Source organism: Neopelma chrysocephalum, unplaced genomic scaffold (assembly GCF_003984885.1).
Source record: "Neopelma chrysocephalum unplaced genomic scaffold, ASM398488v2 Primary Assembly neopelma1_253, whole genome shotgun sequence".
Taxonomy (NCBI): domain Eukaryota; kingdom Metazoa; phylum Chordata; class Aves; order Passeriformes; family Pipridae; genus Neopelma; species Neopelma chrysocephalum.
This window is the reverse complement of record NW_020897915.1, coordinates 2,543,140-2,564,900: the sequence shown is the minus strand read 5'-3', so window position 1 is coordinate 2,564,900 and position 21,761 is coordinate 2,543,140. Positions and strand designations below refer to the sequence as shown.

Here is a 21,761-nt window from a genome sequence, read left to right as displayed (position 1 = left end):
CCACTTGTCCTGCATCCCTGAGCTGGTACTGCCATCCCCTCGGGGAGCATGTTCAGAAGTGCCAGTGCAGCCTGTCCTGCGGTTTGGGTTTTAAACCCTTGGCAGTCCAGTTCGTGCCTCTTGTACCCACCTCCCATCCCCTACCCGATGGCCCCTCAGAGCCCAGATCTTGCTCTCCCTCTGTTCCTGCCTCTGAGCTGTTCTCAGGCCGTGCCAGCACATTGGGAAGGGGTCTGTGAAACACAATTCCTGGTGACAAGGGTCCCCTCTCTGTTCTACACCTGATCTGGGCACTTTGGGGTAGTCCCAGGCTGCTTCTCTGGTCTCAATGCCCACGAGCGTGTGGAGGAGGTTTTTGCTTGGTTTCATCAAAAACCAATCCCTGACTCTTTCCCACCTTCCCGACTGCTCCTTCTGCAAGATTTCCTCCTCCCAACCTTCTCCAGAAGTTCAAAGGACCATGTCCTTGGTTATCTTACCTCTCCTTTCCCTATCTGCGTAACACAATCTGCAAACAGATTATGTACTGCCATCAAACAACACCTCACAAATCTTTTCTGGACCGTTCCCATCCAAAGACAAATCCTATTCCACATTCCCAGTATCTCCTGCAGATAACCAGCTCTCAGTTCAACTAGACAAAGTTCTCCCTATCCTTAATTTCTTTTTTTAAAGACAGATCTTTCCTGTTTTATACACAGTTGCCTTTTTCTATGCTTTGTCAATTCTTGACTCTGACTCTACACTTTAAACTGACACCAGTGTCTTTTCCTGTAAAAGTTTATTTGTGAACAAAATTTGACATTTATTATAAAAAGTCCATAACATCATAAAATCAAGACATCTAAAAAATAAGAGCTGGAGTTGGCTTCACATGGGCTTGCTCCTTTTTTGCCATCTTGCAGAAATTCAGAGCCCCTGAAGCTTGCTGAAAATACCAAAGAAAAACAATATTTAGGGGTTTTTTCCTAAAGATAGTTCACAACACTATTCTATGTCTTGCTCTATTAAAGACTTGATAATGTTTTAAACTATTTAAAGACCTAAAGTATGGTATTTTTTATATTCAAATAAAGGTTACATGGGCTGATTCATTATTAATTCCCTTGGAAGGCTTCTGTATCAAGGCAAGAAACAATAAGACAAGATAAATTTATGCTTTTCCTATGACGTTATACGATCATTATTTCAAACAGGCAAATTTTCATCCATTGTAAGGCCTTTGATACTTTTAATACTTTTTGGTGTTGCAGCTGGTCTTTTTCCAGTCAGTGAAAGGCCACAGTTGGAATGAATAAGTACAGATTTAAAAATATGTGAAATCAGACCATGAAAGTGGCTTCTGGGCTTGAAGATGATCACAAAATGAACCAAGAATTGTTCCTAAATTTAATTAAGTTATGTAACAAGCATCATCCCCAGAAACAAATCTGTTTCCCAATCAGGTTTCAATTGTTGAAAATCATACAGCATAGTCATCTTTCCTTTTACTTCTGCATTCTGCTTCCCATCATTGATATCTGACTGCAATTTCTAAATTTATTACTTCTGGGCATTTGGATTTCTTACCCTGCCTAAGTATGAAGCAGAAGTCAGTTAAACTGCTAAAATATCCAGTCATCTTTCCTTTTACTTCTGCATTCTGCTTCCCATCATTGATATCTGACTGCAATTTCTAAATTTATTACTTGTGGACATTTGGATTTCTTACCCTGCCTAAGTATGAAGCATAAGTCAGTTAAACTGCTAAAACATTCACTCTATGTTATCAATTTTCTGTGTTCCTCCTGATAATTAGGAAGTCAGAACATAAGAAAACATTTCATTTTATATCAGAAAGTGAATAGATTTACCTGTCTTCAACTGTCTTGTTGGAGGGGTAGAACACCTTGAAGGAAAATCCGCTTCTTGGAAACGAACCCTTTAAAGAAAAACGTATAAACCACACTTGTGTAAGTAAAACACTGAACAGATGGTGGGAAACACGTTGGAATTTTCATTTTGGGAAGGCCCCAGGGAATCTTACAGGGTTGATGCAGAGGCAGTCGGTGTTGGTGACAGTGAAGGGGTCGTGTTTATCTGCCACCACGAGCACGTCTGGCACGGGATAAACCCTCAGGGAATAGTCGTAGGCCCAGTACACGGGGCTGACGTAGAGAGGGAGCGGGGTCAGGTGGCCCTGGGACAAAATGGTCTTCACAAACTGCAAGGGAAGCAGAAATCGTTGGTTTGAACGCTGCTTTTCAAGTCAAATTCATTCCTACAGATGCCAGTGCTTGTTAATAAAGAAGCTTTGAACTTGAAGATGTTTTCTTTTTTTTTTTTTTGTATCTGACTCCCTCTGATCGTTAATAATTTCTGGGGGAAAGAAGCAGCTCCCCTACAGCACTCAGCTGCTCTTTTCATTTTGGTATTGTGGGGTTTTTCAATACACAAAGTCTTTTCTAAAGCATATCAGGCAATATTTGAAGGTATCAAAACCACTTGAGCGTTCAGACTCTCCAAGAAAATCTACTTACCTGTTCCTTCAGCCCAGGAAGTACCAACAATGCCATAAATTTCATTTTATAGATTGGTTTTTTTCCCCCATGGCTTTCCTTACAGTATTAGTTAACAACAAAATCCACACTTTAACAGTCTTTCCCCTGAACTGAAGAAATCATTTAATTCCCAAATGATTTCGATTCCTTTCTTAGCAACAAAATTTCCCTCGTTTTTTAACATGATTGAATTAAAAAGAAATAGTGAGAGTCCAAAAAAGGCAGAAAAAAAGTGGAGTATGCAAAAGCATCTGCAGAAAGGGTTTCTATACATAATTCTACATTTCTTTCATGATTCCTTCCTGAAAAGAAAGCCCTCTGTGAGCACAGGGAAGTGACAGGAATGCAAATGTGCACACCAAAACCAAGGTACATCATTGTCACTGTGAGTTCACAAAGACACTGAGCACTGTTGTGATGAAGGAAGAAAGAGCTAAACCAAGTTTCTGAGTCAAGCAAACAAAAAAAACCCCCTTTAAAATAAATAAAACCAGGTTCCATCCATCACTGCAATGAGCCAGCACTACCTGCTTCATTCTCATCCAATTATATCAGTAAATCCCATCAGCTCCTGCTGAGGGTTCATTAACTAGAGCCATAATTTGATGTATAAAAAGCAGGATTAAGACTTCAAGTGAGAAGACAAAACCAGCAGATGAATTTTTTGAAAAGTGACATGCTGCTTTACTGCAAATGGCACTGGATAACCAGTCAAATCTTCAAAAAAATTAATTTGTATTCAACTTTGCCTTTAGGAATCAACGTTTCTTGGTACACATTCATGGTTGGTGCACAGAAAATTGGCTGCTAGGAAGTTTTGTGTTCAGGGGCACCTGCAGTGTGACAGAGTGACTCAATACCACCTGAAAGTATCATGGTTTGAGATATTTTACCGTCAAAATGTAAAGAAAGGTAAAAATACTAAATGTACAGATCCTCCTTCCAGTCCCTCTGGGTTCCTCTTGCATGTGTTGTGAAAATGAGGATCAGAGCACCCAAAATCCAGACCTGCTGATCAATAAAGAGGTCAAAAATGTTGGCAAAAGGTGCTCAACACAACTCACTCACGTGGTTGGGAATGTCCATGTTGCTGCTGGGGAACCTGACGCAGTTTCTGCACATTTTGTTGACCAAATCTTCACGAAAGATGATAATTTCTTGGGTGCAGTATTGAATCCTAAGTGGAAAACAGTAATGAAATTAAATAAGATGAACCTAAAAACTAGGGAGCTGCATTATGAAGTTGATCTCCCTCTAACAGAGCCAAATAAAAAAGCACATTTGAATTAAAATAATATTTACCCATCTTCCCTTCATTTCCTCCAGATTCAGAAAGACATGATGCTTTTGAGCAGGATTTTTATAGCACTGTCAAATTTCTAGCTCTGTTGACTTTCATCACTGATTTATTTATGTCTTAATGTATTTAGAACTAGTTGCAATTCATGCATGTGAAGAATTCTATTAGTTTGACAAATTTAAGACCAATTTTTCCAAAATTTGTAGGTTTTGAAAATTACATAGATCAGTCATTTAGTAAAATAAACAAATAAATAAAAATAGCACTTGCACCGTTACCTGCAAGGATTTGTGGTGAAAACTGAAAATGGCACCAGCTGTCTGAATTCCTGAGTAATATTTTCAGCCAGGGGAGGTCTAAAATAAATAGCAGCAGATGGATCAACAAAAATTCTTCCCTTCTTTAACTATTTAACTCCAAATTCTTGAGCAAACTGACCTTGGTAAAATAGAACCAGGACCGGGGTCTTCGGGGCCAGGGACAAACACAAATCGACTACTGTAAAAAGTTAAAAGGTATCACTTTTACACAGACTGTAGAAAGTAGGTCTAATGCCAGGAATTCAAAGACCAGGAGCCAGAAAAAAAATATTCCAGGGAGAGACCTGGGCTCCCTCATTAGCAGTTTCCATGCCCCAGCTATTTCAGATAAAATCAAAGCCTCACACTGCTCCCAAAACAAACTTGCAGGCCTGTTACAAAACCAGCTCGTTATCTGATCACAGCTGGCTCACAGCAAAGAGAAAATACGGTTATCTCTTGCTATCTTAAAGCAATTAAAAGGTTTCACAAAATAAACATGTTTCCCTTTGCTCTGTACCTTTTATGAATGCTGGGGTGTTCACATATAATATCTGCAAGGGCCTTCAAAGAACCTGGAGTCAGGAAAAAAACAGAACACCTGGTTAGATAATAAACATGAATCACCCCTCCACTTCAGTGCATTAAAAATGTGTCACTTGGAAAACAAGGGTTTATTTTCTGCTCTCTTCCTTTGTTTGCCATCATTATTTTAATTTAGTGCACGTGTCTGAGTGTTTACAGAGACTCCCCTACCTTTCAGTGACTGAATTTGATTTTTTCCATATGGCGCCGATGAAAAATTTCCGCAGAAGAAAAAGCAGGTGGGAGGTGCAGAGGAATAACCTGGGAAAACAGAGGATCTGTGACTATATTCCATTCACTTTGGTATCTTCCAGCACTCAGCTTCCAGCCCCTTCCATGAAAAGGCAGAAACTGAAACGGCACTTCAAGCTCTGCTGCTATAAATACACATGAACTATTTTCTTGATACAGGCTGGTTTTAGCTTAAAAAGGGTGATGACAGTGTACAAATGGCACTTCAAGGGAGCCCAGCCTCAACGTTGTTTTTGTGTATCCAACTGCTGACCCAGTCCAGAGAACAATACAACATGCAATATGATAAATAATACAATTTTTAAATGTACTAGTTCCTTAAAGAGAAAAACAGCAAGTAGGCAGCAATGGATTGCTATTAACCTCCATGATCACTCTAATTCAAGGCTCTACCAATATTTAATTCATTCTTTGGCATTATAAAGCAACAGTAACTGGAATTGCCTGAATAATTTAAGGATCTGATGAATCCTGACAATCTCCCTAATCACCCAGAAACACAAGGCTTCACAGCAATGGGTGAAAGAAGAAACCTGATTCCCATCCCTAAAATAAAAATAGAAACATCTACTCAGGCATTCATCTCACATCCCAGTTACTCTCCATTTTCCTCACATGCAGGACCAGACTCGGATTTACTTCAGTGGTTTTCGGTCGGGTTGGTAAACAGAACAGAATTGCTTATCCCAGAGAAATGGCTCATCAATATTTTCCTTGCTATTCCACTCAGCTATTGCTCTTAGGTTATAATTATGAAGGTAATCACTTGCCTATTAAAACCCCGAAATAGGAAATGCAGTGTCTGCATCTTTGCCGGGTGAGTTCAGCACACGAACCTCACCGACAAGAGCCCCTTTATCACCTCGGCACCTGAAATCTTGGATCGGGTCCAATCCTTTGCTCCAAGGATTTGCCAGCTCTGATCCAGATACTGAACTGGTTTTGTAGCTTCTGGATGAGCGTGTTAATTCGTGTCCAGTTCTCTTTAGGTGAGGAGCAGTTTCCCCCCCTTAATGTAGTGTTGTTTATTTTTAAAGCAGCCACCCTCTCACACTTCCATTCTATCTAAGGCTGACAGGACAAGCTGTTCCTAAACTGCTCGGGAATACAGAGAAGCAATTCACAGATGCTTTGTTATCCCAGTGTTGTCAACATTTCTACTCACAGAATCACGGAACGGTTTGGGTGGGAAGGGATCTTAAAGCTCATCCACTTCCAACCCCCTGCCATGGGCAGCGACACCTTCCGCTATCCCAGGTTGCTCCAACCTGGCCTTGGACACTTCCAGGGATCCAGGAGCAGCCACAGCTTCTCTGGGCAACCTGTGCCAGGGCCTCCCCACCCTCCCAGCCAACAATTGCTTCCCAATATCCCATCTAACCCTGCCCTCTGGCAGTGGGAAGCAGTGCTCATCTCTCTGAAACAAGAGTTTTCTTAAAACTAAGCCTAGGAAGAACTTTCAGGAGCAAGAGAAACGTTCTTGTCACAGCACATAAAATGGCTACTGGCCAAAGCACTGTTAGTACTATGAATTTATGAAAACAAATGATGAAAACAAGGTTTAGAGTCAAAGCAATTCTCACCCACCTGAAAACATCATGTGAAGCTTTTCCAGCACTTCTGCTTGGTCCAGCCACACATCAGAAAGGAACACAAACATGGCATCTTCATTCTCTTCCTCCAGCTGCTTTAGTTTGGCAGAAGCCTTTACGGACGATGAAGAAGGGCCTCCAAAGAAGTTTATGTTCCCATAGAAGGCTCTACATCATTCAAATATTCAAATTAAGATCAGAGAATCCCATAATGGGTTGGGTTGGAAGGGATCTTAAAGCTCAGCTCATTCCAACCCCCTGCCATGGGCAGGGACACCTTCCACTAGACCATTCTGGGATTCTGGGGATTCTATGATCCACTCTTGAAGAAACAAGAAAATTGTTATTCCCAAGTAACAATTCCCTAGTTTTGCAACTGAGAAGGGCTTAGATCCTGATTTCAATTGATATGCAGAGCCCAAAGGCCTTTGGAAGGGTTTTTCTGCCAACACTCCAAGCTTTAGTGCTGGTCCAAGCAGAGCAGCAAGTCCTGGAATTGCTTCCTTAAAACTGTGTTTATTTTGAAGCATTTGGGGAGGAGGACAAATAACATACTTGAATGTCACAGAAATTTTAAAATAATAATGATCTTACTTAGAAACCCTGAAGAAAATAAGGAGTGAGGCTGCCAAAAGTCAGTTTTATACCTCGTGGTAGCAGAAGGCTCAGTGGGCGGAAATCCAAAAGCGTTCACATGAAAAACTTCATCTTCGTACCAACCTGAGAGATTTTGGAACAGCAAAATAACCTTTAGTCTTTCTAACAGCCCCATGTCCCAGACATTAGTCAGAGGGTTGGCAGCTGTGCTGCACAGCTATTCCCAGCCTCCATCCATCCCTCCTGTGATAGCACCAGTCCCAGAACCAGGCCACGGAAGGACCTGGCTGGAAAACAGGCTGAGCAAGAAACCAAGTGTTTTGTTAACCCCACACACTTCTCTGGATGGATTTGCTGCACAGCCACAAAAACAACCTCCTCAACCATCATTTCTGCTGGCCCTGCCCTGGAAGAGTCCCCATCAAATGCACTTTGTCTCAAGGACTGTCCCACCTTTTAGAACAGGGCGACACTTGTCCCCACTATCATTTGTGCTCCCAACTTCTATTCACTCTCTAAATTTTAAACACAGAACACACTAGAAAACAGACTGAGATTGTGCATATTGCACAGAGGAATATTCCACAAACAGGAACAGCCATTTTTGTGCCAGAACAAGGCTCCCAAACTGCAAAGCCTGACATCATCTTAAGGAGAAGACTCTTCAAAGCCTTTGAAGGACCGAGCTGTGCCAACACAAAGCAGCATTTTCAGACTGTTAAATCACACTGTTTGGATATCCTAGTTTATCTTCCCAATCCAGTCATAACTCCTCCAACGTTGGAGCCAGGCTGAGGCCAACCCTCAAAGCTGCTACAGGTACTCACATCCCCCCCCAACACCCTGAAACCCTCAAATTCCTGCTCTCTGCCTCTCCAGACCCCACAAAGGAACAGGTTTATGGCCAAAAATCTCAGCCACAGACTCACTTATGTAAAACCTTGTTAACATGAGACTTGTCCATTCAGCCACATCTGGCAGTGACAGCCTGAACAGAATAATTTATCACAAGCTAAAAACAATCCCCCCTGCTTTACCTTCTGCCAGAACAAAGCAGGATTCAGTGTATAACCCACTGTGGAACTGGTGCAGGAAGGTTAAGGAATGTATTTTTCTTAGATCAGGACTCTCAAAGTAGGTTCTTTAGCCCAAATCTGCTTTGCAGCTGGTGTAATGTATTTGGATGCTACTGAAAGTTCACAGGCTGCCTGAAGAGCCTGGAAATTCCCTGGAATCTGAGCAGGTAAGTCCATAAAGAGCCCAAAACCAGGAACAGGCTCTGCTTCCACTAGAAGGAGTACTGACCTTGTCCTAGGAGAAAGGGCAGGGAGCTGCAGCAGCCAAGGAATTTGAAACACAGGGGAGAAAGAGAGCGCTGCAATTCTCAATATATAATTTTTAATGGTCAGTATTGATTTACTATTCAATTTAAAATTCTGCAGGTCTACAGGAAATTCCTTCAGCTCTTCCATCACAGAAAAAGGATATTGCTTTACTGAGGTCTAGCTGGACGACTCCTGTGGGGTCTTCTAGGAAATATTTCCCCTAAAAAGCAGATTTAATAAAGCAAAATACACCCAAACACATAAATGCTTCCATGAGAGGCATCTATCAGTCAGTATTTACAAATAACTTGGCTGGGTTTAATATTGTAAGCTTAGAACACACTGGCAGAACTGAAAATAATGTAGTTTATAGTAAGTGTATCTCAGCAGGTTCCCTTTGAGCTGCTGCACTTGGGACTGCTGGTGCCTCCCTCCCCTAAAATCACAGTCCAAGGAGATGCCAAGTCCAAACACAGTCACTGGAAGCTTCAGCCCTTCAGGAAGGGACAAGCCTAAAAGTTCTGACTGGTTCTGGTTGCTGACACAAAGCATTACAAAATTCTGCAGTGAGAAGACAAAGACATTTTCCCCTCTCACACTGGCACCAACTGCTGGTGGAAAAGTCCATTAGAATGGATCCACTGGTGAGATATTTAGGTGCTCTCATTTTCTGACATATTGTAACTCACAAATAAAAGGAGGAAGGAGCTCACCTCCTTAAGCTGAGTGATCATCCCAAGCACAATCACTTCTCCCACTCTGGCTGTGTTGCCCAGGAGAGTTTCTACTGTCTTTAGCTGGAACCAAAGGCAAAGAATCAAATCAGAACCAAATCAAACCCTCCAGGTGCCCTCCAGACAAGGCACCACTCAGCACATGTTTTATATAAATACACAAATGAGCTCTCATAAATACACAAATGAGAGGATACAGGCTCATTAGAAAAATCAGGGGCACGTGTCTGAACGTAGCACAGTTTAGGAAAAGATTTCCAGTAATGGCTGCTGGGATTATTTTGCTTAAAACTGGATTAAAAATGAAAAGAACACGATTTTTTTACCTGGAATTTGCTCTTGCTGTCATCAGGGTGAGCCACGATCGGTGAGGGAGTGAACAACTCGTGTCTGTGAGTCCTCTGCAGACACCAAAATTGAAGTAATTTGGTTTAAAAATGAATGAGCAGTGTCAAAAAGCCAGTTCACTACAAGCACTGCGCAAACCACTTCATAAAGTTCTTACTCTATTTTATCCATCAATTTTTAATTCATCAGTTGTTCTGACAAGAATTTGCTTCCAAGAAATAGATGATCAAGAAATAGATGATCAATAACGCTGGATAATAAGACTAAGCCTAAAAAATGTATTTTGTGATGCTTTCTGAAATAAGTTTTTTCTGACTAGGAGAGAAGAGAGTTTATGTGAAATCACGAGGCAAAGAGGTGCAATAGCACAGTGTATTTTTGGAAAAGGGGGATTTAGGATGTATCCCCCAGGACACCCCTGCTGCTCACAGGAAGGCAGCGTTTCCTGACCTGCTGGAGGATGGAGTAGCGCTCACGGAACAGCTCTGCTTTATCTCTGGCAGTCCCAAACAAACTCGGTGCAGGGAGGTTGGTCATTGACAGACTGCAAGGAGTTCAACACAGCCGAGGTTTTAAAAAACAGGCACATTTCCACACGCACAAAAATTACTTATTGATCTAAAAGTTCTGGGAGGCTGCGAAAGCTACAAACACTACTGAGTGATTTAGTTACTCCACGAGGAACATTCCTGCTCTGGCTCCTGTGTTTCTGCATTTTGAAGGCTACATCCATTTCCTTTCCCCCTAACTCCCAGGCCTTGAGATTTATCTTTCCACCCAAGTGGGCCTCTGCAGAACTCCATTTTTTTTTATAAAAAGCAGTTATGCCTTTTAAGTGGCCGTGAACAAGAGTATCATTCCTCCAGTTTCTCCAGCCTCCAGAATCACCAGCTGCTCCTCATTTTATTTCAGCATTTGGAGTTCTCCTTAGAAATCCCCCAGGGCTTCAGGGAGCTGCAAGGTACAGACTAAGAAATAAATACACGCAACAGACAGACCAAATTTATTAAAAAAAAAAAATTTAAACAGCCAAATGCGAGAAAAAAACAAGCCCAAGCTACATTTAGTGATGTATGTCCTCAGCCTTACTGTCTTTTTTATTCATTAGATGGCATAAACATGGTTTATGGTTTGAAACATTTACTGCCTTTCTCACTCAGGCTTGAGGTGAACAGACCCAAGAGGGAAAGATTAAAAACAGACTTCAAACCTTATAGAAATAGAGGCTTTTTTTTTTCCTTAAAGCAAGAAGTAATTGAAACTTAAAATATGGAAGACTTACGGTAGAAACTTCTTCCTTTCTGCATTATAAATATAACGTGGAATGTCAAAGGCTCCAATAATGTTGAAAACATTTTCTCTGAAACAAGAATTCATTTACAGCATTACTCAAACATTATTTTCCAAGCCAAACCATTCTGTGATTCGATGAAGTGGATGAAACAAACAGTAACAAATAATATGTTGAATAAAATTACATTTGCTTTGTTCGCTGTCACCCCGTGTTATCACCATTTCTCCTGCATCTTTCTATTTTATATTCTGTTTTGTCCTGCATCCACTGGATACAACTGCATCTTCTAATTAAATAATTAAAGAGAGTTGTCCTTGTGATCTGTAGAGCTTTTCCCTTCAGGACACTGAGGATCTGTGCACACAGATTCCTCTGAAGTATAAAAAGCACCACAAAGAAAAGTCACGCTCAAACCATCTGCATCGTAAAGGTTCCAACGACAAGGAGAAAAGTTAAACCCAAATTTGCTCCATCTTGAGAGGCTGTGGGATGACAGTATCCAATTGACACGCCCAGCAAACCAGTTCTTTTCATGCTTTGCATTGCAATGTCAATACAACATAAACACTGAAGGAAACACATTCATCACCATCACAAAGTTCTCAGGAACTGCAGTAATTGCTCCACAGCTCGTTATCAGAAGGGGGAAAATCAATCAGGGTTTCAGAAAACTGTACAAAAAAGCAGGAACAAGCACCACGGAGGAAAACTTTTCAAAGTGCTCTCAGACAGGAAAGGCCCAAAGATAACCCGAGATAATTTTCATCTAGAGAAAAGCAAATAAAGACATGAAGAGAAGCATTGGTTAATATTCAACCTGCACCACATGGAACACACAACCACAGCATTTGAATTCCAGCACGTCAGATTATATTTAGAATTCCCCGGAGGCCAATCCAGGAGAACAAACTCTCTGAGGAGGAACATTACAAACCTGCACCGGGGAGACAAAAAGCACAAAAGCAATTACTGCGTGTGCAGCGCCGCAGAAAACGCCTGACATTTATTTCCCGAGGAGAAATGAGGGAATGCACACCCATAAACCTGGAATAAAACAGCCCGAGTGTCACCCTACATGGTCTCATCCGGCGCCCGGCTGCATTCCTGGACTGCTGCTTCCACCGTGGGTTGTTCAATCATGTTGGATGACACTGGAAAGAAAAAATTCCCAAGGATTACAACTGTGGAATGCACCGAGGAAGTGGGTCTCAAATATTTTACAACGAATGGTTGAGTCTTGTCAGAGGAATCTAAATAAGCATAAATAAGAAAATAAGCATCTTTTCTGTAAGCCAAGGACACACAGTGTTTACAAATGGATCCCTTAATATTGTCACCAAAAGGACACACTTGTAGCAAAAAACACGCTGTGCCCACCACTGATTCCCTAAAACATGGAGAACAAGACAATTATAGTTTATGCAAAGCTGCCAAATATACTCCAAATGTGTTAAGAGCGGAGCTTTCACATTCTGGAGGTTAATTTTGTTCCAGAACATTATCACAGGGATTGCTGTCACAAGGAAGTATTCCAACACAATTTTGGAGACAGGCACATGGTTGTCTTTGTGGATTTAAACTGATAATTGAGATTAAAAATATTTCTGAGCACTAATAGAACAAGCATGTGCCCCTCTGGATTTAATTAGGTATAAATAGGATAGGCTGGGAAGGTTTCCTGAACTCACCTAAGGCCTGGGTTTTAATTTAGATCATATTTATATGGATTTGAATCTCCTTGGCCAAAAACTGGAAGTGAGCCCATGTTTCCTAGTTCTCATAAGCTCTGATCAGTAAATACACGTGTCAGGCATCCTCTGTCAGTCACATCCTTTAATTAAAGCTGCTACAACTCCTGTTTCATGCTGCCAGACCCCTCAGATCACACCTCTCAGCAACCCTTTTCTGGGCCCAGATTACTGAATAAGGAGTGAATTAATTTCTTGTTATTTCTTTGGGTTATTTTCTCATAGAATCCCAAAATGGTTTGGGTTGGAAGGGACCTCAAAGCCCATCCAGTGCCAACCCCTGCCATGGGCAGGGACACCTTCCACTAGCCCAGGTTGCTCCAAGCCCCATCCAGCCTGGCTTTGGACACTTCCAGGGATCCAGGGGCAGCCACAGCTTGTCTGGGCAACCTGTGCCAGGGCCTCCCCACCCTCCCAGCCAAGAATTTCTTCCCAATATCCAATCCAAACCTACTCTCTTTCAGTTTGGAGCCATTCTCTCGTGTCCTGTCACTCCGTGCTCTTGTGAATAGTCTCTCTCCATTTTAATATTTAAAATGATAGTTTCAAGCACAGAGATGTCCACACAAACTTTTAGTAACTGGCATTGAAAAATTTTACCACTTTTGGAAAAGTCAGGAACATACCAGGCTGCCAACTTTTTAAATGGCATAAATGTCTTCTGGTGACACTGCAAACTTCAGTATTTAACAAAACAAACTGTCAACAAACACATTTATCTCAATCAACCCGTTATACTACAATGACACCTTAGTGCCTTTGCTGCCACTAACTCTGTCTTTGTCTAAATAACATCCTGAGTGCCAGATAAACTTGCCTAAGAAAAAGAAATTGTTTACTCACGTGGCTGTTTTTCAACGGCATCGATGACATTTTCAATTGCATCGTCAAGTTCTACTTCACTGATGGACTGAAAAGCTTCAGTGAGATACTTCAGAGCATCCCTAATTCCAGTGGAGAAAGAACAAAAAGCAATAATTATTCCAGAGTTTGTACAAGCTGTGCTGATTTTGGCAGCTGTGCACATCATCACTACACAGCTTGTGGTTTAAAAAAGTAGAGATAATTAGAACTGGTAATAGTGCACTACTTTAAGTCAAAGAAAAAACTCATTGGGATTGAAAACATCGAGCACAAGAAGGGGATATGGAGAATTTCAGCTCCATACATTTAAGTTCATGTTGGAAGTGACCTCTGGAGACCATCTGGTCCAACCTCCTACTGAAAGCAGGGCCCCATTGAGCCAAGCCTCGAGTATCTCCAGTGAGCCATTCCCTGTGTCCTGTCCTTCCATCCCTTGTCCAAAGTCCTTCTCCAGCTCTCCTGGAGCCCCTTTAGGCCCTGCAAGGGGCTCTCAGGTCTCCCTGGAGCCTTCTCTTCTCCAGGTGAACCCCCCCAGCTCTCCCAGCCTGGCTCCAGAGCAGAGGGACTTCAGCCCTTGGAGCATCTCCATGGCCTCCTCTGGACTTGCTCCAGCAGCTCCACATCCTTGTGATGTTGGAAGCCCCACACCTGGATGCAGCACTGCTCTTCCTACTTCCCTTACACACCACAGCTTCCAACCCATGACCACTTTCATAGACCCTGCAGGACCCTCTCCAGTTTATCAGTATCTCTGGGATCGGAATTATTTTAATTCTAAATAACACATGGAATTAGAAATCTGTTTCTTCCCTTATCCTTAGACTACAGTCTTGCAGTTAAAAGATGACAATTTTCTTATCAATGTCATCTGCTGGCCAACCAACATGGTGTTTTGGTTATCAGCCTGATCTTCAAAATGTCTCGGTCCATGGAACCCTGGAGTCGGGAGTTCTGGACTTGGACTCCTTGCTAATGAAAGTGCCAGGACACTGTCCAAAATAATCACATCCCACCCACAACAGAAACAAAATGGAACTAATATTAACATATGAAACAGGAAGGGAAAATAGGAGCAATGGAGCCCCTGGCTGTCCTATAAATCATGACACCTTCCACTGCAACCAGGAACCACTTTTAATTGACTTGCCATCTCTAAATAATACACATTATAATATCTGGAAATATACCATTCCTGCCTTTGGAAATGCCATTTTCTCCTTTGGAAATACCATTTCTGTCTTTGGGAATGCCGTTTCCTCATTTGGAAGTACTATTTCTTCTTCTAGCAGGGGATGCTGAACACAGGACTGGCAAAGCACAACTCGGGAAAGAGATCCCAGAGTTGTCAGGCAGAGTATCAGACAACACAACCCAACCAAACACCCAGCACCGGCATCAGGGAGGGCTCCAAGGGGGAACACGGGCAGGTCTTTGGTGGTACCCACGGCGCAGTGGGTCGGGTCACGGGTGGGAGGCAGGGACAGAGGCACGGAAGAGGCCCACAGCAGCAGGAAAGGCAAAACAACAAGGCCTTTGGAGGAGATTCCAGAAGGGAGACGAAGAAGGGGGGAAAGGCATCACCACGCCCCGAGGAGGGGACGCGGGGGGTGCGGAGCCGCCCCGACCCCATCCCACAACCCCGGCCCCCGGGCCTGAGCCCCGCCGGGGGGATGATCCCGGCGGGCGGAGCGGGCACCGGAGCGGGCCCCGGGGCTGCCCGCGGGTACTCACGGCCGCAGCAGGAGCCCCCGCAGGCGGAACGCGGAGCTGAGGCGGCGCCGCAGCCGCTCCGGCTCCATGGCGGCCTTGGCGCCAAACGCGCCGGGGCCGCCCCCGCCGCCCTGGCCCGGCCCCGACGGGAGGAGCCGCGGGACGGCCCCGCTGGGCCTCGGGGAGAGCGACCGCGGGGTGTCTTAGGGGCGGTGTGGGCACAGCGCCAGGGCAGGGACCGAGCCCTGCGCCGGGCAGGGCTGAGGCACCTCCAATGCCGTGTCCAGTTCTGGGCCCCTCAGAGAGAGACACTGAGGGGCTGGAGTGTGTCCAGGGAAGGGAACGGAGCTGGGGAAGGGGCTGGAGCACCAGGAGCGGCTGAGGGAGCTGGGGGGGCTCAGCCTGGAGCAAAGGAGGCTCAGGGGGGACCTTCTGGCTCTGCAACCCCCTGACAGGAGGGGAGAGCCGGGGGGGGTCGGGCTCTGCTGCCAGGGAACAAGGGACAGGAGGAGAGGGAACGGCCTCAAGTTGTGCCGGTAGATTGGATACTGGGGAAAATTTCCTCACGGAAAGGGTTGTGCAGCCCTGGCACAGCTGCCCAGGGCAGTGCCGGAGTCCCCATCCCTGGAGGGATTTAAAAGCCATGTGGATGTGACACTTGGGGACATGGGTCAGTGGTGACCTTGACAGTGCTGGGGGAATGACTTGATGATCTTAGTTTTTTCAACCTAAAGCGTTCCATTTTTCTGTGAAACACACTTGCTGCAGCTGACACAAGTTACTCAATGCAATTCCCCTCGGTATTATTATTTGTTGCCTTACAGATGAAGAAGCTCACACCACTGCTGCCCCCTCCTCTTTCCCTGTAGGCCCAGCACAGGTTGCACTGCACCACCAGTAGTCCAGATTTACCTGTCCAGTCTCTCCAGCCTCAGATTTACCTGCCACAAAACATCCATCAAATACGTCGAGCTGTGAATTGTGCTCCTGGGATGGTGCCTTGTTTTCTCCTGTTCTCACCTTTAATCAGACATTGGCCAGAGACCCCTTCCACTGGGTCTGTCTTGGGCGACAAGCACAGGATGGTCTCCAGGGCTGTTTTTACATGAAATCATGGATTAGGATGGTTTGGGTTGGAAGGGACCTTAAAGCCCATCCAGTGCCACCCCCTGCCACGGGCAGGGACACCTTCCACTAGCCCAGGTTGCTCCAAGCCCCATCCAACCTGGCCTTGGACACTTCCAGGGATTCAGGGGCAGCCACAGTTCCAGTCTTGTAGGGCAGCTCCTTTCTCCCCAGATGAAAAACACGTTTCAGTCAAACACTCATCCCTGTCTCTCAAAGTAAGTACAGCTTGATCTCACAGAAGGCTCACAAAGCAACTGAAAGAAAGTTCCTTGTTCAAAAGTCTGCAGGGATTTAAAGACAGCTATTTTTTACAGTCCATTCTCAACTGCATAATTTATAACCACTCTTCCTCATCGGGGAGCGAGCTCACAGGTGAAGATGCAGCTACTCTCTTCAGACAAAAAGCTGCCATCTGACAGGTCTCAGCTATTTTGGTAGGAAATATGATCTATTTTTCATCGCAGGCACACAGATGGGTGCAAATTACGAACCCAATCCTTACATAAGTACTTCCATTTGCTAAAATTACTGCTTATTCTCCTTCTAAGAAAACCTGATTGTGCCGTTCAGCTCATGTCTCGCCTCAAGAAGGAAGGTGCACCTGGAGAAGGGATGTGCCTCTCACCCAGGAATAGTTTTCTTTGAAGCTCTGACCAAGTGGGGAATATAAAGCACACTCCTACAGCATCCTGCTGTATTTGGGATTCTCTTAGGTTGCCTGGAGCCTCCCACCAGAGATGTAAAAGTATTCCAGCATGAGCTGCAGGCTTATGTTTCACTGAGCCATCTGTCTGGAGCTCTGGAAGCCATTCCCAGCTCCTTGTCTCCATCACCTGCCACGGCTTTGTTGGACATCACAGGTCCTGGAGAGCAGCGACCCAGTGGAGAGATCCCAATGGTCCACAATCAGTCAGCACATCTACCTGGATCCATAGAATTATTTTGTAACACCAAACACGACAAACAGCTTGTTCTCATGTCTGTCACTGCTCACAAAACCTCTGTGCACATCTCCTGAGACAGCACATTGTAGCTCTACCTGACCTATTGATCTATGGATAAGTTTCCCTGTTATCCACGTTTTTCTTAACTCCAAATGCTGACTCTTGCATTTTAACCACCACCCAATGCACTGTCAGTACATGGCTTCATTTTAAGAGTTCGGGACAGGCACTGATCTCTCTATCACCAGTGACAGGACCTGAGGGAAGGGCTGGAGCTGTGTCAGGGGAGTTTTAGGTTGGATCTCAGGAAAAGGTTCTTCCCCCAGAGGGTGGTTGGCACTGCCCAGGCTCCCCAGGGCAGTGGGCACGGCCCCAAGGCTGCCAGAGCTCCAGGAGTGTTTGGATGATCCTCTGGGGCACAGGGGGGGACTCTTGAGGATGGTCCTGTGTAGGGCTGAGGGTTGGATTCAATGATCTTTGTGGGTTCCTTCCAACTCAGGACATTTTATGATTCTGTGATTAATATTATCAGTTTAGTCTTCCCTCCTAGATCCAACTGAGGAAGTACATACCCCACTTCCACAAGAAAATCTTTACAATAATGTTTTGGTGCCCTTTTACAAGATGCTAAAGAAGTAATTTCTCGCAAGCTCGACTCTACTCCTCTTTCTGAAGCACTGTACCTGTTTTATTTTGGATTCCATTAATTCCACAGTTCAGCAGGAATTCACTGGGTTGTGGATGTGACAGCATAAGAACTGGAAGGGCAGTGTTTGAACTACTGTACAACTGTTTCATTAATAACAGCTACTATTTCATAGGTGCTATTTCCGGCAGGAGTGTAGCTTGTTGCACCTTCAGAGAGACAGGGAGTTCTGCTGTGGTTGTCTTATTACAGAATCCTGGAATGGTTTGGGTTGGAAGGGACGTAAAAACTCATCCCGTTCCACCCTCTCCCACTATCCCAAGCTGCTCCAAGCCCCGAACAACCTGGCCTTGGACACTTCCAGGGATCCAGGGGCAGCCACGGCTTCTCTGGGCAACCTGTGCCAGGGCCTCCCCACCCTCACAGCCAAAAATTCCTTCCTAATATCCCATCTAACCCTACTCTCTGCCAGTGCGAAGCCATTCCCCCCTCTCCTGACTCACGCCGAGATCCAGCTCTTCTTTCCCTTCTCACTCTGGGTTTACGTTTAGCCCTCCTGTTCTCGCTGCCTTTTTCCTCCTCTCGTGGTCTTTACTCACATCCTCCCGGAGGCTTTATTAAGCCCTAGCCCTGTCACGGCCCCCGATGCCGCGCTCGCCGCCCGCCCCGCTCCGGACCCGCGGCGGGGCTGAGCGGCGGGTGCCGCCCCACACTTTGGACCCTCCTCGCTTCCCGTCCGCCTGAGGGGAGCGACCGGCGCCGGAGCCGCAGCCTCTCCCGGAGGAGGCGGTGGCGGGACGCGAGCCGTGAGGCAGCCGAGCCGTGAAGCAGCCGGGCCGCTTCCTCCCCTTCCCCTTCCTCCTCCTCCTCCTCCTCCTCCTCCTGCTCGCCCTCCTCCCCTAAGATGGCGGCGGACCCCGCGGAGCAGTTCTGCGTGGCCGAGGAGCGCAGCGGACACTGCGCCGTGGTGGACGGGAACTTTCTCTACGTGTGGGGGGGATACGTGGTAAGGCGTGCGGGGGTCGCGGGGATCGCGGGGCCGGGCGGGGGGGACCGGGAGAGCGGGGCGGCGGCGCCGGGAGCCCCGGGCGGGGCACGGGGGGGTGTGTGTGGGGGGGGTCCCCCAGCCGCCCCCTCAGCGCTGGGCGGGCGCTGATTGGCCGCGGCGGCCGCGCGCCGTTCGAGCGGCGGCGGGAGGCGCTGAGGGGACGGGCGGGGAGCGCGGGGGCTGCTCGGGGCGTCCCGTCCCGTCCCTCTCCTCCTCCCTTTTCCCCGCGCCCGGTGTCCGTGGGCAGCGTCCTCCTTCCCCCCCTCGCCTTCAGCCGCCCCCGTCACCCGCCACGTGCGGGGAAGGGCCGGTGGAGCCGGTTCGCCTCCTCTCCTCTCCTCTCCTCTCCCCCCCCGGGCGCGCGGTTCCGCGGCGCTCCGAGGGTGACTCGCGTGTCCCTCAGCGGGGTGACGGCTGTAATTTGCGGCGGGGTTTTTTTCCGGTGTGTAATTCGCGTTCTTGTTCCCGAGTGTCCCCGCAATGTTTTTGTTTATTAGTAATTGTGTATACAGCGTGTTTTCCTCCCTCAGAAAGTCACCTCAAAGTGACGGTCGCCTCAAGCTGGTGGCCGGCAAAACCCCCACATCTTTTATTTGTTTTTCATTGGAAGATCAGTTCCGGTTCTGCCATAAGTAAATCCTTGTCTTTTAGCTCTATGAATTCACCCTAACGAGAGCTGTGAACGATACTACATTAAATACAGCCACCTCATTTTATTTACAGTGCACATTGGCCATAAAATGTGAAAATACCTGTGCTTTGTGTTATTGTCTTGATCAGGTGGAAACTGTATTTCTATTAACATATTTAATATTCTACCTATATTTTTCGTGGGCAACTTTCAAATGTGCAAAGCTTGTCCTACCATACTCAAGAATTCTAGTTGGGAGCTCCTGAATTTAAACTTTGTAATACTCTGAATAACTATATATCACTTAAATCACTGGTAATTCTTGTTAGTTTTATGTGCTCTGGTCTTTAAAACTGAGGGTGGACTGGTGAGCACAATGTTTTCAAAGGTTTTCTTGTAAAAAATTGTGGGTTTGTGGCACATTCAAAACAGACAATGTGTGTTAAGTTTAGCAGATAAAATTTGCAAATGTTTTTAGTAATATTACATATATTTTGTTGAGAATATTATGAAAATCCTTGCTCTTTAAGCAGCACTTTACACAGCTAAATCATTTTTAACATGTTGTTGGTGCGCTGCTGCCCAGCAAACTTATTTTTGGCCTCAGTGCATTTGCTCAGAGCTGGTTCTGGAGCAAATGCTCGACCTCTGACATACCCAGATTAAATTGAGTCAACTTCTGCACGTTGCAGAAGCTGCCAGGAGTGTGGAACAGCAGAGCCTTCCCAAGGAAAGGGAACTGGCAGGGTAAATGTGCCAAAAATAGGATGTACCTGCCTGGTTGGCACCTTTCAAACTCAGAAAGTCATAATAAAGTATCATTTGAAGGCGAGTGATCACTATCAGTAACCAAATGGTTGAGAATTAAATTTCAGTTTTGTGTTTAACTTCTTCACACTCCTTTAATTTTGATCCAATTTTGATTTATTTGTTTATTTACTGGCTCTGGCTGCTTCTTCCCTCCCAGTCTTTAATTTCTTTCTAATGCCAAGGCAATAATTAATGGTGTAGTTGTTACTCAGCATGAGCACTGAATGCTTTTGGGCTTCCTTCTCCTGTTTGTTGTTCTTCCTCATCATCATTTCCTAAGTTGTTTTTTCTTTGTTAATGACCTCTGTTGAGGAGTCTTTGTTTTTGTACGCAGAGAAATTAATTTTCTCCTTTATATTTGAGATTTTGTTCTTTCAAGTTCCTTCTTTCAGCCCCTGCAAGTAACTTTTGGTGCCTTTCAGTTCCACTTTTTACATTCTATTTTTTATTCTACACTTCTCCGTTATGCCAAGAATTGCCTCCTAATTAGAAGTATCTCCCAAAACAAAAGATAATGAGTTTTAATTCAGGACCTCCAAATCTGGTTTATGTTGTTACACATCTTTTTTGGCAAAACGTTAAGCTGGTCAATCTGTGCCTTTAATAAGTGGTCGTGAGGAATTAAGGTCTTTATTTTTAAAATAAATTAGTTTTAAAATTGGGATGATCAGAGCAGTAATGACTTGTGCTCTGGTAGATTATTTCCTTAAGATTATTCTGTGTTGCTAAGTAACCTGATTTGGCATTTCATCTTAAAATGTATGGTGTGTAAGGCATAATTGATTTAACATTTGCACATTTCTCTTCCATTTCAGTCAATTGAAGAAAATGAAGTTTATCTGCCTAATGATGAGCTCTGGATCTATGAAATGGACAGTGGGTTATGGCAAGTTCCATAATTTATATTTAATTAATATATAAAGTTTGATCTTTGCATAGATGGCAATTAACTGCAGTGAAAAGGCTTCGGTGATATGAGTTATTGGCCATGTTCCCTGAGTTTAAATAGCAGATGTTTAATGTAAAGACTGAAGAACAGACCTATATGCTTGCAAATTAACTCCAGGAAACACATTCATTCCTAAACTCTAATTATTATGTTCAAGGGAATGTTTGGAATGGTTGGCTGAAGGCTCTGTTGAAACAGGTGCATTTGTTTGGGAGTTTATTTTGGCTCAGTTCTTCATACACAAACTTCTATGTTGGAATGAACAGTTGAACACTGGATACTTGGGTTCTTAGTCTATTTACAGTTATATATATTTTTTGTCATTATTTAATTGCACAATACGATGCAACTCAGAAATAACTCAGAACTTCCCCTTTTTTCTCTTCTCCCCTTTTTTCTCTTCTCCCCTTTTTTCTC

At 44.7% G+C, this 21,761-nt stretch overlaps 2 protein-coding genes and 1 long non-coding RNA gene across 4 annotated transcripts in view; 1 reads left to right on the top strand and 2 right to left on the bottom strand.

Moving 5' to 3' along the window:
* Window positions 1-766: 766 nt before the first annotated feature.
* On the bottom strand, window positions 767-17,256 carry POLE2 (DNA polymerase epsilon 2, accessory subunit). 2 transcript variants are annotated; one of them, XM_027704005.1, is made up of 19 exons: window positions 16,971-17,256; window positions 13,458-13,558; window positions 11,942-12,017; window positions 10,855-10,932; window positions 10,023-10,116; window positions 9,551-9,625; window positions 9,204-9,287; window positions 8,654-8,710; window positions 8,203-8,251; window positions 7,216-7,288; window positions 6,564-6,736; window positions 4,896-4,985; window positions 4,660-4,714; window positions 4,279-4,338; window positions 4,119-4,196; window positions 3,609-3,717; window positions 2,027-2,203; window positions 1,854-1,921; window positions 767-928 (listed from the first exon to the last, which is right to left on the bottom strand). In XM_027704005.1, the coding sequence occupies exons 1-19, from the start codon at window positions 17,144-17,146 to the stop codon at window positions 910-912; spliced, it is 1,692 nt and encodes a 563-aa protein (XP_027559806.1). In that variant the 5' UTR covers window positions 17,147-17,256; the 3' UTR covers window positions 767-909. The 2 variants fall into 2 exon arrangements, with proteins under 2 accessions (XP_027559806.1, XP_027559807.1); XM_027704006.1 differs by lacking the exon at window positions 16,971-17,256 and adding an exon at window positions 15,210-15,306.
* A 783-nt stretch (window positions 17,257-18,039) lies between these two features.
* Window positions 18,040-18,579, bottom strand: LOC113977685. Its single transcript, XR_003537396.1, has 2 exons — window positions 18,506-18,579; window positions 18,040-18,162 (listed from the first exon to the last, which is right to left on the bottom strand). It is a non-coding gene; the product is annotated as an uncharacterized LOC113977685 (long non-coding RNA).
* Window positions 18,580-18,651: 72 nt separating this feature from the next.
* KLHDC1 (kelch domain containing 1) overlaps window positions 18,652-21,761 on the top strand; it is a 20,463-nt gene continuing 17,353 nt past the window's right edge. Inside the window, exons 1-2 of the mRNA XM_027704012.1 lie at window positions 18,652-18,912; window positions 21,211-21,281. Of these exons, the coding sequence (XP_027559813.1) occupies window positions 18,811-18,912; window positions 21,211-21,281 (173 nt within the window). The 5' untranslated portion in view covers window positions 18,652-18,810. The remainder of the gene's footprint in view (window positions 18,913-21,210; window positions 21,282-21,761) is intronic.

What these genes read in the sequence shown, in the direction of transcription:
- POLE2 (XM_027704005.1), bottom strand. Translation starts at nt 17,146, where the DNA reads ATGGAGACAAGGAGCTGGGAATGGCTTCCAGAGCTCCAGACAGATGGC. An exon ending in GCTACTCCATCCTCCAGCAG is followed by an intron (nt 9,626 to 10,022) that starts GTCAGGAAACGC and finishes TGGTGTCTGCAG; the next exon opens with AGGACTCACAGACACGAGTT. An exon ending in TCAAATTCAGTCACTGAAAG is followed by an intron (nt 4,715 to 4,895) that starts GTAGGGGAGTCT and finishes TCCTGACTCCAG; the next exon opens with GTTCTTTGAAGGCCCTTGCA.